This window comes from Bactrocera latifrons, unplaced genomic scaffold, assembly GCF_001853355.1.
Source record: "Bactrocera latifrons isolate USDA-ARS-PBARC rearing strain unplaced genomic scaffold, ASM185335v1 scaffold_97, whole genome shotgun sequence".
Lineage (NCBI taxonomy): Eukaryota > Metazoa > Arthropoda > Insecta > Diptera > Tephritidae > Bactrocera > Bactrocera latifrons.
Window position 1 is genome coordinate 592721 of NW_017537678.1, and position 12939 is coordinate 605659.

At 36.1% G+C, this 12939-nt stretch overlaps 1 protein-coding gene across 2 annotated transcripts in view; it reads right to left on the bottom strand.

The window, feature by feature from the left end:
• LOC108977900 overlaps positions 1-12457 on the bottom strand; it is a 55723-nt gene extending 43266 nt beyond the window's left edge. For both annotated transcript variants that reach the window (XM_018947869.1, XM_018947868.1), the window contains exons 1-3: positions 12338-12457; positions 7040-7127; positions 2858-2943 (exon numbers count right to left, since the gene is read on the bottom strand). In XM_018947869.1, coding sequence (XP_018803414.1) covers positions 2858-2943; positions 7040-7127; positions 12338-12442 — 279 coding nt within the window. In that variant the 5' untranslated portion in view covers positions 12443-12457. The remainder of the gene's footprint in view (positions 1-2857; positions 2944-7039; positions 7128-12337) is intronic.
• Between the last annotated feature and the right edge of the window lie 482 nt (positions 12458-12939).

The window sequence follows — 12939 nt, forward strand, 5'->3', positions numbered from 1 at the left end:
ACTCACGTAAAACCACAACGGACTCTGTCAACAGTGACGCGAGTGCGACGACTGTTTGTTTGGTGACAGGAGATATGTATTTCGTCTTGCCCTCGTTCGAACGACCGTAGAGGTCCTTCCCTATTCTGACGGAGCTTTGCTATTAGTTTTGCGGGGATACCAAATTTAGACATCGCGGCATAAAGGCAGCTCCTTTTCGTGTTGACGAAAGCAGCTGTGAAATCAATGAAGAGGTGGTGTCTGTCGATTCTCTTTTCACGGGTCTTTTCCAAGATTTGGCGCATGGTGAATATCTGGTCGGCTGTTGATTTTTCAGGTCTGAAGCCACACTGATAAGGTYCAATCAGTTTGTTGACGGTGGGCTTTAATCGTTCACACAATACGCTCGACAGAACCTTATATGCGATGTTGAGGAGGCTAATCCCACGGTAGTTGGCGCATATTGTGGGGTCTCTTGTTTTGTGGATTGGGCAGAGCACACTTAAATTCCAATCGTTGGGCATGCTTTCGTCCGACCATATTTTACAAAGAAGCTGGTGCATGCTCCTTATCAGCTCTTCGCCGCCGTGTTTGAATAGCTCGGCCGGCAATCTATCGGCCCCCGCCGCTTTGTTGTTCTKCAGGCGGGTAATTGCTATTCGAACGTCTTCCAGGTCGGGCAGTGGAACGTCTGCGATGTCGTGGCAATCATATTCATATCTCCAATGCTAACAATCACATTATGTCATACCATATAGTGTTGGAAAGGTCAGATTTTAAGCTTCATTAAACAAAAAATTAAATTCCGGAAAATTGAAAAAAAGTTATAACTGTTCAAAAATGGGAGGAAATAATGAAGAAATTCGCTAAATTTTGAAATTTTTGTATAAAACAAGAAAAAACGTTAACTTCGGCTGCACCGAAGCTAAAATACCCTTCACAGGGTTATTTCTTTTAGTAACTATGTGCCCAGTTTGTATAGAAGCTATATGCTGTAGTAATCCGATATGAACAATTTTTTCGGAGAATATGTTATTACCTTAAACAGTAATCCATGTCAAATTTCCTGAAGATACCATGTCAAAGTTGTCCATACAAGCACTTGATTCCGTTCGTTCGGCTTGTATGACAGCTATATGCTATAGTGAGCCGATATGGGCCGTTCCGACAAATGAGCGGCTTCTTGAAGAGAAAATGACGTTTACAAAATTTCAAAATGATACCATTAAAACTGAGGGACTAGTTCGTATATATCTATACAGACGGACGGACGAGCAGACGGCCAGACAGACATGGCTAAATCAACTCAGCTCAACATACTGATCATTTATAAATATACTTTGAAGTGTCTCGGACGCTTCCTTCTGGGTGTTACAAACTTCGTGACAAACTTAATATACTCTGTTCAGGGTATAAAAAGGAAGAACGCCAGCAAGCTGTAGTCTCGCTTTCGTTCTGGAAATTTCTTGATGGAATAATGTCGCTGGCGGAAAAATGGTTGATCAAAATGGTACATATTAGGTTATTTATTTGTTATTATAAATATAAGAGTGCCCAATATGATTCTTTTTTTTAAGAAAAAAAATATCTTAAAAATTTTTACAAATATGGGTTTTGAACAAATGGTTATGATTTAAAATATAATATTGATATTTAAGAATTGTATTGAATTATAACATAAAGAGATAAAAAAAAGTACCCTGTATTCGTCTCCTGGTTCTAAGATACCTTCTCACCAATTTTCAACCGTTCTTGATTTATAAATAGTGTAGATAATTAATATCATAAGATAGAGGACATTAAGATGCTTCTAACAAATCATTTGTGAAAATAAAACAATTATGTACAAATTTGAGTTGTGTCGCAATTTTGCACTTGCTAAAAATTTCACACAAAATCTGCTTCGTAAACTGTAATACAAGCCATTAACAGCATGAAATGCATAAATATTTCGGTTTTTGAAAGAAATTTTCATTTTCATTATCGTCAATAATCATCAACGCTGGCAGTTTGTCATAACGAAAGTCATGGCAGAAGCACAAATGCGAAGTGTGAAAAAATAAAAGAAACGCCTTCAGCCACTTGGTTGCTCTTTAAAGCCATACCGCATTTTGCAAATGTGGGTTGACAGCCATGAAACGCTCGCATTTCTTTTACGAACTGTTTGCGTTGTGTGAAAGCTGCAAAAGCCATTCAGGCAATTTGAATAGCAACATTTGGCATTGCTTTCACATTTCGGGCATTCCTCGAAAATCATATAATATCATATATATGCTTAACACACACACACACACACATTAAATGCAAAAGCAACAAACGCTCAGGCAGACGCGCTTGCGTGTGTGTATTGGTGTGACATATTTTGCATTTTGCCTGTGTGTGCGTGGGTGTGTGTGATTTAGTGTCGACATTGGCATTCAAATAAACTGTCACGCATTTGGCATTTTCATGTGACTTTTAGTCAGCCCTTGCTCTCATTTTCTCTCCTACGGTTTTCTTTGGCTTATTCCAATTTTTTCAAAGCTGTTTTGTATGTGTGCGTATTTGGCTGTATGTGTGTGTGCTTGAAATGTCCCTGAAACTGTAATCATTTGCTTGGCTTTCCGCACACACACTCTCATATTTAGCGATTATGTGTTGTTGTTTTTGTTGGTGGGGGCGTGTGTGTTGTCTACACCTGTTCCGCTTTATTTGGTCTGTGCGTTTGAATAAATGTGTCATTGTGCTGAGCTTTTGTCGCAAAACAGTCGTAGGAATTCGACGGTTCGTAGAAGTAAAAAAGTTCTTGTTTTTGCTTGAAAGATAAAAATTTGATGTTTATATTAGATCTGAGTGTTTAAATGACGCTAGTAAATGCTTCTAAAGCCATCGCACTTACCTTATAAATTCCGAATATTAACATCACGCTCAGCACTATCATGGACATTTGTGTGCCGATAATGGCGAAATAGGCTATTTGAACACCTGAAAGAGAAGAATTGGACGCAAAAAATATAATATTTATTATATACTTATATTATATTTCATTTCATATTTTTTCAAATTATGAGAATTTATTATCTTTATACAAATAATCGAGTATTTTGTTTTTAAAGATTTTATATAGACTCTGTTCAGATAAAAAACTTTATTTCCTTAGCATTTGTGGATATTACATTGTGTTTAAAATAAATTTCTGTCACGGCGAAAATCGCATTCGATGGAACGATGAGCCGTATGAGATATATGACGGCATTGACATAATTCAGCGAATTAAAAGACAGCGGCTACGCTGGCTAGGTCATGTTGTCCGAATGGACGAAAACACTCCAGCTCTGAAAGTATTCGACGCAATACCCGCCGGGAGGAGCAGAGGAAGAGGAAGACCTCCACTCCGTTGGAAGGACCAAGTGGAGAAGGACCTCGCTGCGCTTGGAATATCCAATTGGCGCAACGTAGCGGAAAGAAGAAACGACTGGCGCGCTGTTGTTAACTCGGCTATAATTGCGTAAGCGGTGTCTACGCCAATTAAGAAGAAGAAGAGTCACAAGTATACAAGTTCTTGGCAAATTTATGCTATTGAGATATTGGGTTCCCAACGTTTGAGTATTTCTAAAATTATAGTTCCTTAGTTCAAAGGAAATCGGAAGTGTACTGAGCTGCAAGCGATAAGGCTCATTGTGGTCTCCAGTAGCAACATTCAAAATAAAACTAAGCAACAACTCGCTGATAGAATAAATTGTTTGTAACTATTCTTCTCAAGCCAGCAGCAATTTTTTTTTTTTTTAATATAGAACATGCTTATATTAAAATAGTCATTCTTTACAGGCATGCATGATATGGCATTGCATGTCCCTTCAAACTGGGATAATACCTGTTAATGATTTGCTATTCTAAGAATTCGATTTGACAACATTTTATATTGTAGAAAAATTCATTAAGACCATAACATTAGGTTGTCAAATATCTCCGGCTTTTTATATTTTGAATTTGGCGGCTAAGTATAAAGCGGCACAGAGCTCGTATCTGGTAACATCTTTGAAAGATCTTGACATAACCTACAAAACGACTCTGTGCATGATTAGTTTGAATATTACGTTCAACAGTAATAGAGGTGTAAACATGGAGTGTACTAACATCGAAATTCGTACTATTTTAAAGTTTTCCTTCGTTAAAGGTAAATCCGCTAGAGAAGCATTCCGTGAGATTAATGATGTTTTGGGAGATGGTACTCTATCTTCGAACTGCGGAGGAATGGTTTAGATGATCCAGAGCGACGTGAAAACGACACCATGGACAAGCCAACCGGCGGAAGACCTGTGACGACGAATACCGATCAAATCATGGAAAAAATTGAGTTAGACCGGCATGTGGCAACTCGTGACATCGCCCAGAAGATGGGAGTTAGTCACCAAACCATTTTAAACCATCTGCAGAAGGCTGGAAAAGCTTGATGTTTGGGTGCCGCATGATTTGAAACCTTCTGGACCGAATCAACGTCTGCGATATGCTGCTGAAATGGAACGAACTCGACCCATTTTTGAAGCGGTCGCTTATCGTTTCGCGATAATATCAAGCGAAAACGGTCGTGGTCGAAGGCCGGTGAAGGAACGTTTGCCACCCACTATTAGCTTCTCCCATCTACTACGAACAACTTGACCGCTTGAAGCAGGCTGCTGAAGTTCTTACTTCTTTACTTTCTTCGCTATTGTACGACTTCTCGATAAGCCAAAAAATTTGGGGAGTGGTCTTTTCAGTGTGTTCTTGAACAAGTTTAGTGTTACAACTCGAAAACGACGGTCACTTGCTGGATGTGTTAAATAACTTTTCTGGTAAGTGTGTACTCATCTTTTAAAATTACAATTTATCCTCCTTTGATATTGTTTGTCGGAATTTTCTACTCCTTTCTTTGTTTTCAACAATTTTGTTAGTTCTTTCAAACCTTGATATGAACTTCCTCTTTCTTCTCAAATGCTGCAGCTTCATCTTTTAATTCAACTATAATTCTTATTTGCCATATTTCTCCAAAATGCCAGGTATCAATTTAGTTGAAACCTCAGTTACTGAATGTTCAAAGACTTTTCTGAAAATTCATTTTCTGAAATAAATTCTTTACGCTGAATAGAACTTTTGCTGGACATGGTACCAATAGTATTATCTGTTCTGTTGATTCAGCCAATTCAGTTTTTTTCCTCAGTTCAAAGAGAATATATATAATATAAAATTTTGGAACTTTGGTAGTTAATTTTAATTCCATGTCAAAGCGGTAAAGAATTTCCGGTTTTTTTCTATAGTAAATTCCTCTATAAGCACACCACAGTAAAAGGAACTATAAGTAATTTCGGGATCTCCTTCTTGTGGTCTCGTTTTACAACGATTAAACTTCTCGAAATACTCCGCCGTTATTTAAAAGTACAATTTTTGAACTTCAAAAGAAAATTTTGTTTATAATTTGTGTGAACATTGTGCATCTGAGAAACACAATTTAAATTGTTTGATATGAGTTTTTCTGAGCTGTTCAATTTTCCTTTTGAATATGGAGATTTTTCTCATTGAAAGGTTTTCCGATTCTCACCAGGCATATTCCCTTTGTTTCATCATAGTGACAGAACACTGTGTTTAGTTTCTTACTAACACGGCTTATGTGATCAATTTAATAGGCAGGAATATATATGGAATACTTTTTTTTTAATTTGCCTGTATTTTTACAAATAAATCGACCGCAATCTATGTATACACTTCTTCTAGTATTCTGAAATGCTTTATTGGTAGAATCAATGGCTATCAATTGGAAATGGAAAACACCGTAAATGTTCAGTAAATATTCATACTTAAGTTGAAATACATAACTTCATAGGTATACAGGATTCCTATCATAAATCTAAATTGGTTCAAATGCTGAATTCTTCATATTTAGTACATAAGTTTCCAGGTCCTTTAGTTCAATCACATTGAAAACTCAGTGAGGTTACGCAAAATGTGAGGATTCTTAGGAAAGCTTCCATAATTCTGTATCTCCGGTATGGACCTAGAAATGCGAAGCACCATATGGCTCTTATACCACTCTCGGAAGAGCTCCGTTATACTTTTAAAGCACAATTAAACAAATTTGCTAAGTTTTGACACTAAATATTATTAAAAAATTAATTAAATTTATCTCTTCCAAAATTTAGCTGTGTCAGTAGCGCTCCACAATACCCATTTCTATTGAATACATAATATTGTGTGCGGTTCATCAAAAATTTGAAAACACATATTCCAGCTGGCTCCAGCTATTATCACAGGTTCGTTACAATTCAGATTTGACTTTTCAAGGCCCGCAGAAAACAGAGCCCGTGTCGGCACTGACGAAAGATTAATTGAATTTTTTCCAGTCGAATTGCATTTGAGCAGCGCATTATGCTCACGGAAGCATTAAAGACTTATGAACCTCTTCTCCATTTTGTATTTGAATTTTTATTTTCGTATAGCGCTTGAATATTACAGAAAATTTCATATAACTGTTGAGTTGCTTCTGTGCCAAAACTTCGCAACAGAGCAATTAAAGAGTTTCTTCTTGGTTCAGTCTTTTATTGCACTTGTCGCTGATATTGCTTAACTCCTCACTTATGTATTTACTTAAAATGAACCCTAGATAATAACGGTCACATGGAACTTGTGGGCAAAGCTTGACAAGTTTTTCAGCCGGCTGTCGGTCAAGTAATGCGGACATTGCCTCACCAATAGACAGTTCACAACTGCATATCTCACATAAATTGACAATCGGCTTACAGAAGTCTGGCCAGCTGATGTTAAGCTGCCGCTTATAGCATCACCTGTGTGAGAATTAGAGCCTATAAGATCAAAAGTTCTTCATGGAGAAGAATGAAATGTGTAAAATGTGTGAGGATTATACGTTTATCCGTGTGTGGCAAATAAGTTGCATATATCTTGTATATATACGAGCGCTCAAATGGACTGAATTATTTATTCCGCCAAAGGTTAAGTAAATAAATATGTTTTTACGGTTGGACAGATAGCTGGAAGTGAAGTGAATTTAACCTATTTTATACAAGGAAGATGTGTATACATATATACTTACCATAGTAGACATCCTCCAACGATTCCACCTTGCGCATATTCACATTTATCCGCCAGGAGTAAATCAAAACAATCAGGAGTGACATATTCTGCGAACGAAAGCAACAAAAACAAATAAATACTCGCAGTTGTGGGTTACAAATTGTCACTCAGATGAATAATTGCATTATTAATGAATCATTAAATCCACTCATATCATATCGGTCATAAAAGTCACTCATACGCCCCCCACACTATTTTTCCTTTCAGTCTGTATAATTGTAAGCTGCCGTGCACAAAAGAGGCAAAAGCAAAGGTAAAACGCACTTAAAAGTGAGCGTGAAACCATTTAATAACTCGACTTTTTGATACACTTAATTCATTTAATTGATGTCATTAATGTAATTAACGTATCACAATAAGCCATAAATTATTAAACACACAAATGCAAATGTGTACATACTCTCATAAAAACGAGTATAAATGTATGCATAGAATGTATATATATTAGGGTGCGTCAAAAGTAACTTATTTTATTGACTTTATACTCCAAAAAATTTCTAACAGCTACTCAAATTCTGTCCATATTTGAGCTTTGAAGGTTAATATGAAGGTCCTCCGTTCTTCCTTTTCCTCGTTTTTCGTTGTAAAAAGAAAAATACTTAAGTATTGTATATAGTTTAAACACATTTGTATTAAATCGAGTTCCCCATAAAGTTGTCTGTTATAACTTTTTCGTACCCATACGGCTCAAAAGTTTAAAAGGCAACAAATTAGTTTTGTCCGCAAGTTATGAAATTCATGGAAGTAAAATGCGCCTTTAAATAATTAAACTTTAGCTATGGATAATGATTTTGAATGGTGAGGTTCGCGAAAAATAATACGGAAAATAAAAAAGCATCAGGCAGGCGCTGTCCTTAATCATGAAAGGGTGTACAAATGTCTTCCTCTTTACCTTAATCTTGATTTTAAGTTTGCAATAAGCAATTATAGGTTGCAGAGGTCTGACACTGGTTGCGATAAATAGCAGCTTCTTGGGAAGAAAATGACTTGAGAAAATTTTTAGACTATTTTTTCAAACACTGAGGGATCAGTGCGCGCATTTGCAGACAAAGGGGCATGACCACATACTTGTAAATCGACTCAGCTCGTCGTGATGCTATTAATACAAGTATATGTATATTTTATAGGCTCTCTTTCTTCTGAGTGCTACAAACTTAATATACCCTATTTAAGATATAACAACGAACCCTAATTTGTATCATGTATTCACATAAGTTGTCACAACTGTGCATATAGATCACATGACGGCGAATGAACGCGAGTTATATCTAGCTAATCTTCTATCTAGAGGTGAAGAAAATCGCTTTACGACAACACTGAGTATGAACTGAATAATTGAAATAACAATTTTGATTTGGCATTGAAAAAATAACTTAAAAGTACTAGGGAAGGTCTTTTAAAATGAGGGATGAAGAAGTAGTTGAAGGGACGAGATTTCTGTTTAAGCTATTTTAATAATATTTATTTATATTTTTCTTAAAAAATTATGATATTTATTTATATTCAAAATATAATCACGGGTAGCTACTTATGTGTCACTCAGAGCTTACTGAAAAGTTCCAATGGAGATTCACGATCTTATTTTCATGAGAAACGTGATCATTCATAAATATATTTAGGTGAGCAGCCATCATATTGCTGTTGTATATAGTTACAATGGTTGTTAGATTAAAATGGTTATTTGAGGTAGCAGAAGGGAACGTAGAAAGCGCAAAATGTGCTATATTGTTATGGCAAGAAGCGGCAATAAACGCAATATAAATTGATTTTATTTTGGTTTATTCTAAGGTGATTTTCACCTACATTGGTACGATAGAAAATCACAAAAGCGTACGGTTTCACGGCATCACTCTTTCCCAACTACCGTATTTGTGGCTTGGGTTCATAGAGAAAACACTATTTGACAGCAATAACAACACGTTCGTCTCAAGATTGCGTTTTTCATTTTAGCAGCTTCTGTGTATTCCACATACCGGTTGCTGATCATAGACATTATTTCCTCACAAAAATATGCTCTAAAGTATTATGAAATATACTCTGGAACGAGATGTCGGTATTGTGTTGCCTCACAAGTTTATTAATTTTACCGTAAGAATAAATATTTGAACATCCCGACAGCGAAATTATACTAAAACATTCAATATGAAGTTTTGTGTCACGATAGAAAGGTTGGAGAGCCTTTACCAGATGTCGACGTGGAAGCAACTGCATTTGAAGGATGGCTAAAAGCCAAGCTGTCCGTAATTCTGCAAACCCAGTGTTATTATAAATCTTAAATCTTCCGCTCTATTTAATGAAGTTCTGTCATACGATTGAAATGTATACCAAAATAATTCAGTGATGCTTTTATAAAATTATTAAAGAAAGTACGTAGTTATAATAGTAATGATGAAACGTCCAATATTTTGGCAATATTGGTTCGAAAATTTCATCATATTGAGCTTTTGAAATGAATTACGGGTATCATATAGGGTAAGCGGAACTGTATCTAATGAAAACCATGCTGTCAGTCCTCTTGGGCAACTATTTCGAGCCAAACTTCTAAAGCTCTCAAAACGAGGGGGTTAGTTTTAATCTGTTTTTTTCACAACAATGTATATAATTAAATCATATGATCTTCACGGTTAATGCACCGAACCAATTTTTGATATGATTTGGACACCAGAAACTCATTCCATAAAGTGATGGACTTATGCTATCTAGTTGGCTCTTGAAATATTTAGCCAAAATGAGAAGGACTTTCAATTAATTTTTCTATGTTTTTATTATTTATCGGCTTGATATGCAAATAACACCAAAAAGGAATTACTTCTCAACATAAGGAAATCTCAAAAGATCGTTGAAGATTGTACATACTCTGAATATGCTTAACTGGTTATCCCAGAAATATAAAGTAAAAATAAAATAAAAGTAAAAATAAAAGTTTAAAACTCACTGAAAATTATATTTATTTGAAATAGACTCTGTATAAAAACGACAATATATTGAAGCTAAGTGCAGCTTACTAGTTTTACACGTGATTATAATTGGTCACAGCATAGTTCAACAGATTTTCGTTGGGGTCATTATAAAGGCCACTTTAGTTTTCAATTAAAACCGTAAATAAAATTCCGAAAATCCTTATATGGTATTTTGCGCGGATTCTAAAGGCGTCAGAATCAGAATCAACTTAGTAGTTTAGACACGCTCCAATTACGCAACGGCTAAAACAAATACGTCGAAATTATTCACATTTCAAAACAAATCCATCCGACTACATGCCTACCGTATGATGTGTTTTAATAAAAGCAAATATTAAATAATAAATAAAAACGGAAAATTCACTAGCAAAATGCAACAGTTCCATTGTCCCCTCACACACTCCCGCACACATACATACGCGTGTACCATTGTGTCGCCGCACCCGGCAAGTCTACAAAAAAGACATACACAATGTCAGTACCATATATGTATGCCACATGCCACACGCCACACGTATTAAAAGCGCACAAATTTAATTTAATTTTTAATGCCATTTACGCGCACTAGTCGGCCCGGCGGGGCGTATGCGTGATTTTATTTCGTTGTTTGGCTCTTTGAGCTAAATTCATTTTTGTTTCGCTTATTTGAGCTGCGGCACAATGTCACGCAGAGATTTGTGCTTGCTAAGGTGGCACTGATAGCTGATTTTTAGCCGAGAATTATATTTTGAGAGAGAATATCATATATTCCCAGGTTGTGCCGTCTTGATCTATCAAAGTATCGGTATCGAAGCAGGTCGTTATTAATCCACCCTGCTCATATTGAGGTTTCAGGGCTTTTAATTGCAAGTCTATCTCTTTCTACGAAAATTTTTTACCGAACCATAAATAAAATATTTATAGGTATTACGCCTATTCAGAACCAGAACCATTATATAACTTTTCCAAAGATAATCGCAAGAAGTATATAGTTTGAAGACGCAGGATAACTTCAGTGTTCGAATACTAATATATCTAAGTATTAACATTTAGTTACATATGTCACGGATCGGAGTAAATTGTTATTTTCGACAACGTTTTCTTTCCTAATAAAGGCCTCTACCATATCAGTGGAAGCCTACAACACAGGACTTAACGAAGACGTCAGTTGGAGAACGATTTTGATCTTTGAAAATTTTAATATGAAAATAAATTGGAACATAATGATGAATACTAATGGTCCAGTACAACAGTCTCAATAAAATTTTCGAATGGCATTATTTAATGTGTTCTTAGAGCTTGTGAATTTCAAAGACTTGTCAGCTTACAATACTTTCAAAGTCATAACACAGTTACGGCAGAAGCATAGCATGAAATAAGAGGAGCGAAAAGTACATTGGCCTTAGAAAAAAGTAAGTTTGGCTAGAAAATTGTACTGGCCACAAAATGTTACCCAGCACCAAGCAACATTACCAGTATATGATCACAAATTGGTCAGTTGCAAATAGTCTCTAAAACAAAAATAAATGTAAATAGGAACATATGCATACAAGGTGGCTCAGGCGGTAGCTGTATCCATAAATGCACATACAATATAATATAAAAATATAAAAAACATCAAATCGGTGACACTCGCAGTTGAATATACTCTTCAACATGACAGCTGAGGCTTCGAAGCGCTGCTCCCACAAAGGCAATACAGTTCCTTTATGGCCGCGATGTGATTTTAGTTCAAGTGGAAAAGCGTTAAGGGCTTAAGTCTTAGTTTCAGCATCTAATTTTGCTAACCAAACTGAACATTTGTGGCTTTTAAAGAATTGACAAAGTTATAAGACACAAAAAAGTGAACACAACTTAATCTAAATATTTTCAATAAAAGGACGAGGCAGTTCGAACTTCGTAACAGCAAAATGCAATACATTATTTGGCACAAATTTATCTGTTACATTATAAAGAATGGTTCCAATTTTATACCCCCCGTCCGAAATCTTCCGATTGTTGTCAGAATAATACCAAAAATTTCGGAAGCATTGCGGCTTATCCTTTGTCAATTATTGTTATCAAACTTTTTGATTTCGAAAAATCTATCAATTTTTAAATAATCTACACAAAAGATTTTTAAGTGGACCCTACTACAGCACTCTCACCACCTTAAGCCTAAAAACATTGCCAACATCCCCTTTCAGTCTCTCCTTTTCACGCATCACTCAAGCATGCTTAATTTCCTTGCTTTGTTTCAGCTGTAATTGACAGTTGAATTTTCGTTTTTAGCTTGTGCTGCGCTACTTTTTTTCGCACTCGCTTCAAATTATACTCACAATTGTGTAAATCGCGCTTGTTAACGCCAAATTTTTCGCATGTAGCATGCGACAACATCCTGTCCCCGTTAGCGGTCCATATGGATACAATATCACCGATTTCATTTTCTCACCAGCGCCGACGCCAACACCAACGCCGGTCGCCGCCGCCACAACACACGTTTTATGTTTGGCTTTCATTTTCATATTTTTCTCACGGATTTGTTGTTGTTATTTTTACTGTTCGTTTTTGTTTTTGTTTTGTTTTGGTGTCCTTGCTGTCGTTTGTGCGGATATTATGCAATAATAACGGCACTATGGCAGTAGCACGCGCGTGTTTCACACACCTTTCGCAGCCACTAATAGATTTTGTGTGAATGTTGTAGTTGTATTTGCATAACGCTGTTGTAAATAGTGTTGCTGTTGTAGTTTGGTGAGCACTAGCGGTGCTTAGGATGAGTCATACGCCACAAAAATGCCGTTAGTTTTATATAACTGTAGGTGCATTGCTTTGTATGCGCCTTTAATTCACTTCAATTCTCGTTTCAATTTCTGTTTTATTTTGATTGTTCTGCTCTACGACATGCCTCTGCAATTTGAAGCTGCTTATTTGTCTGTTTGCC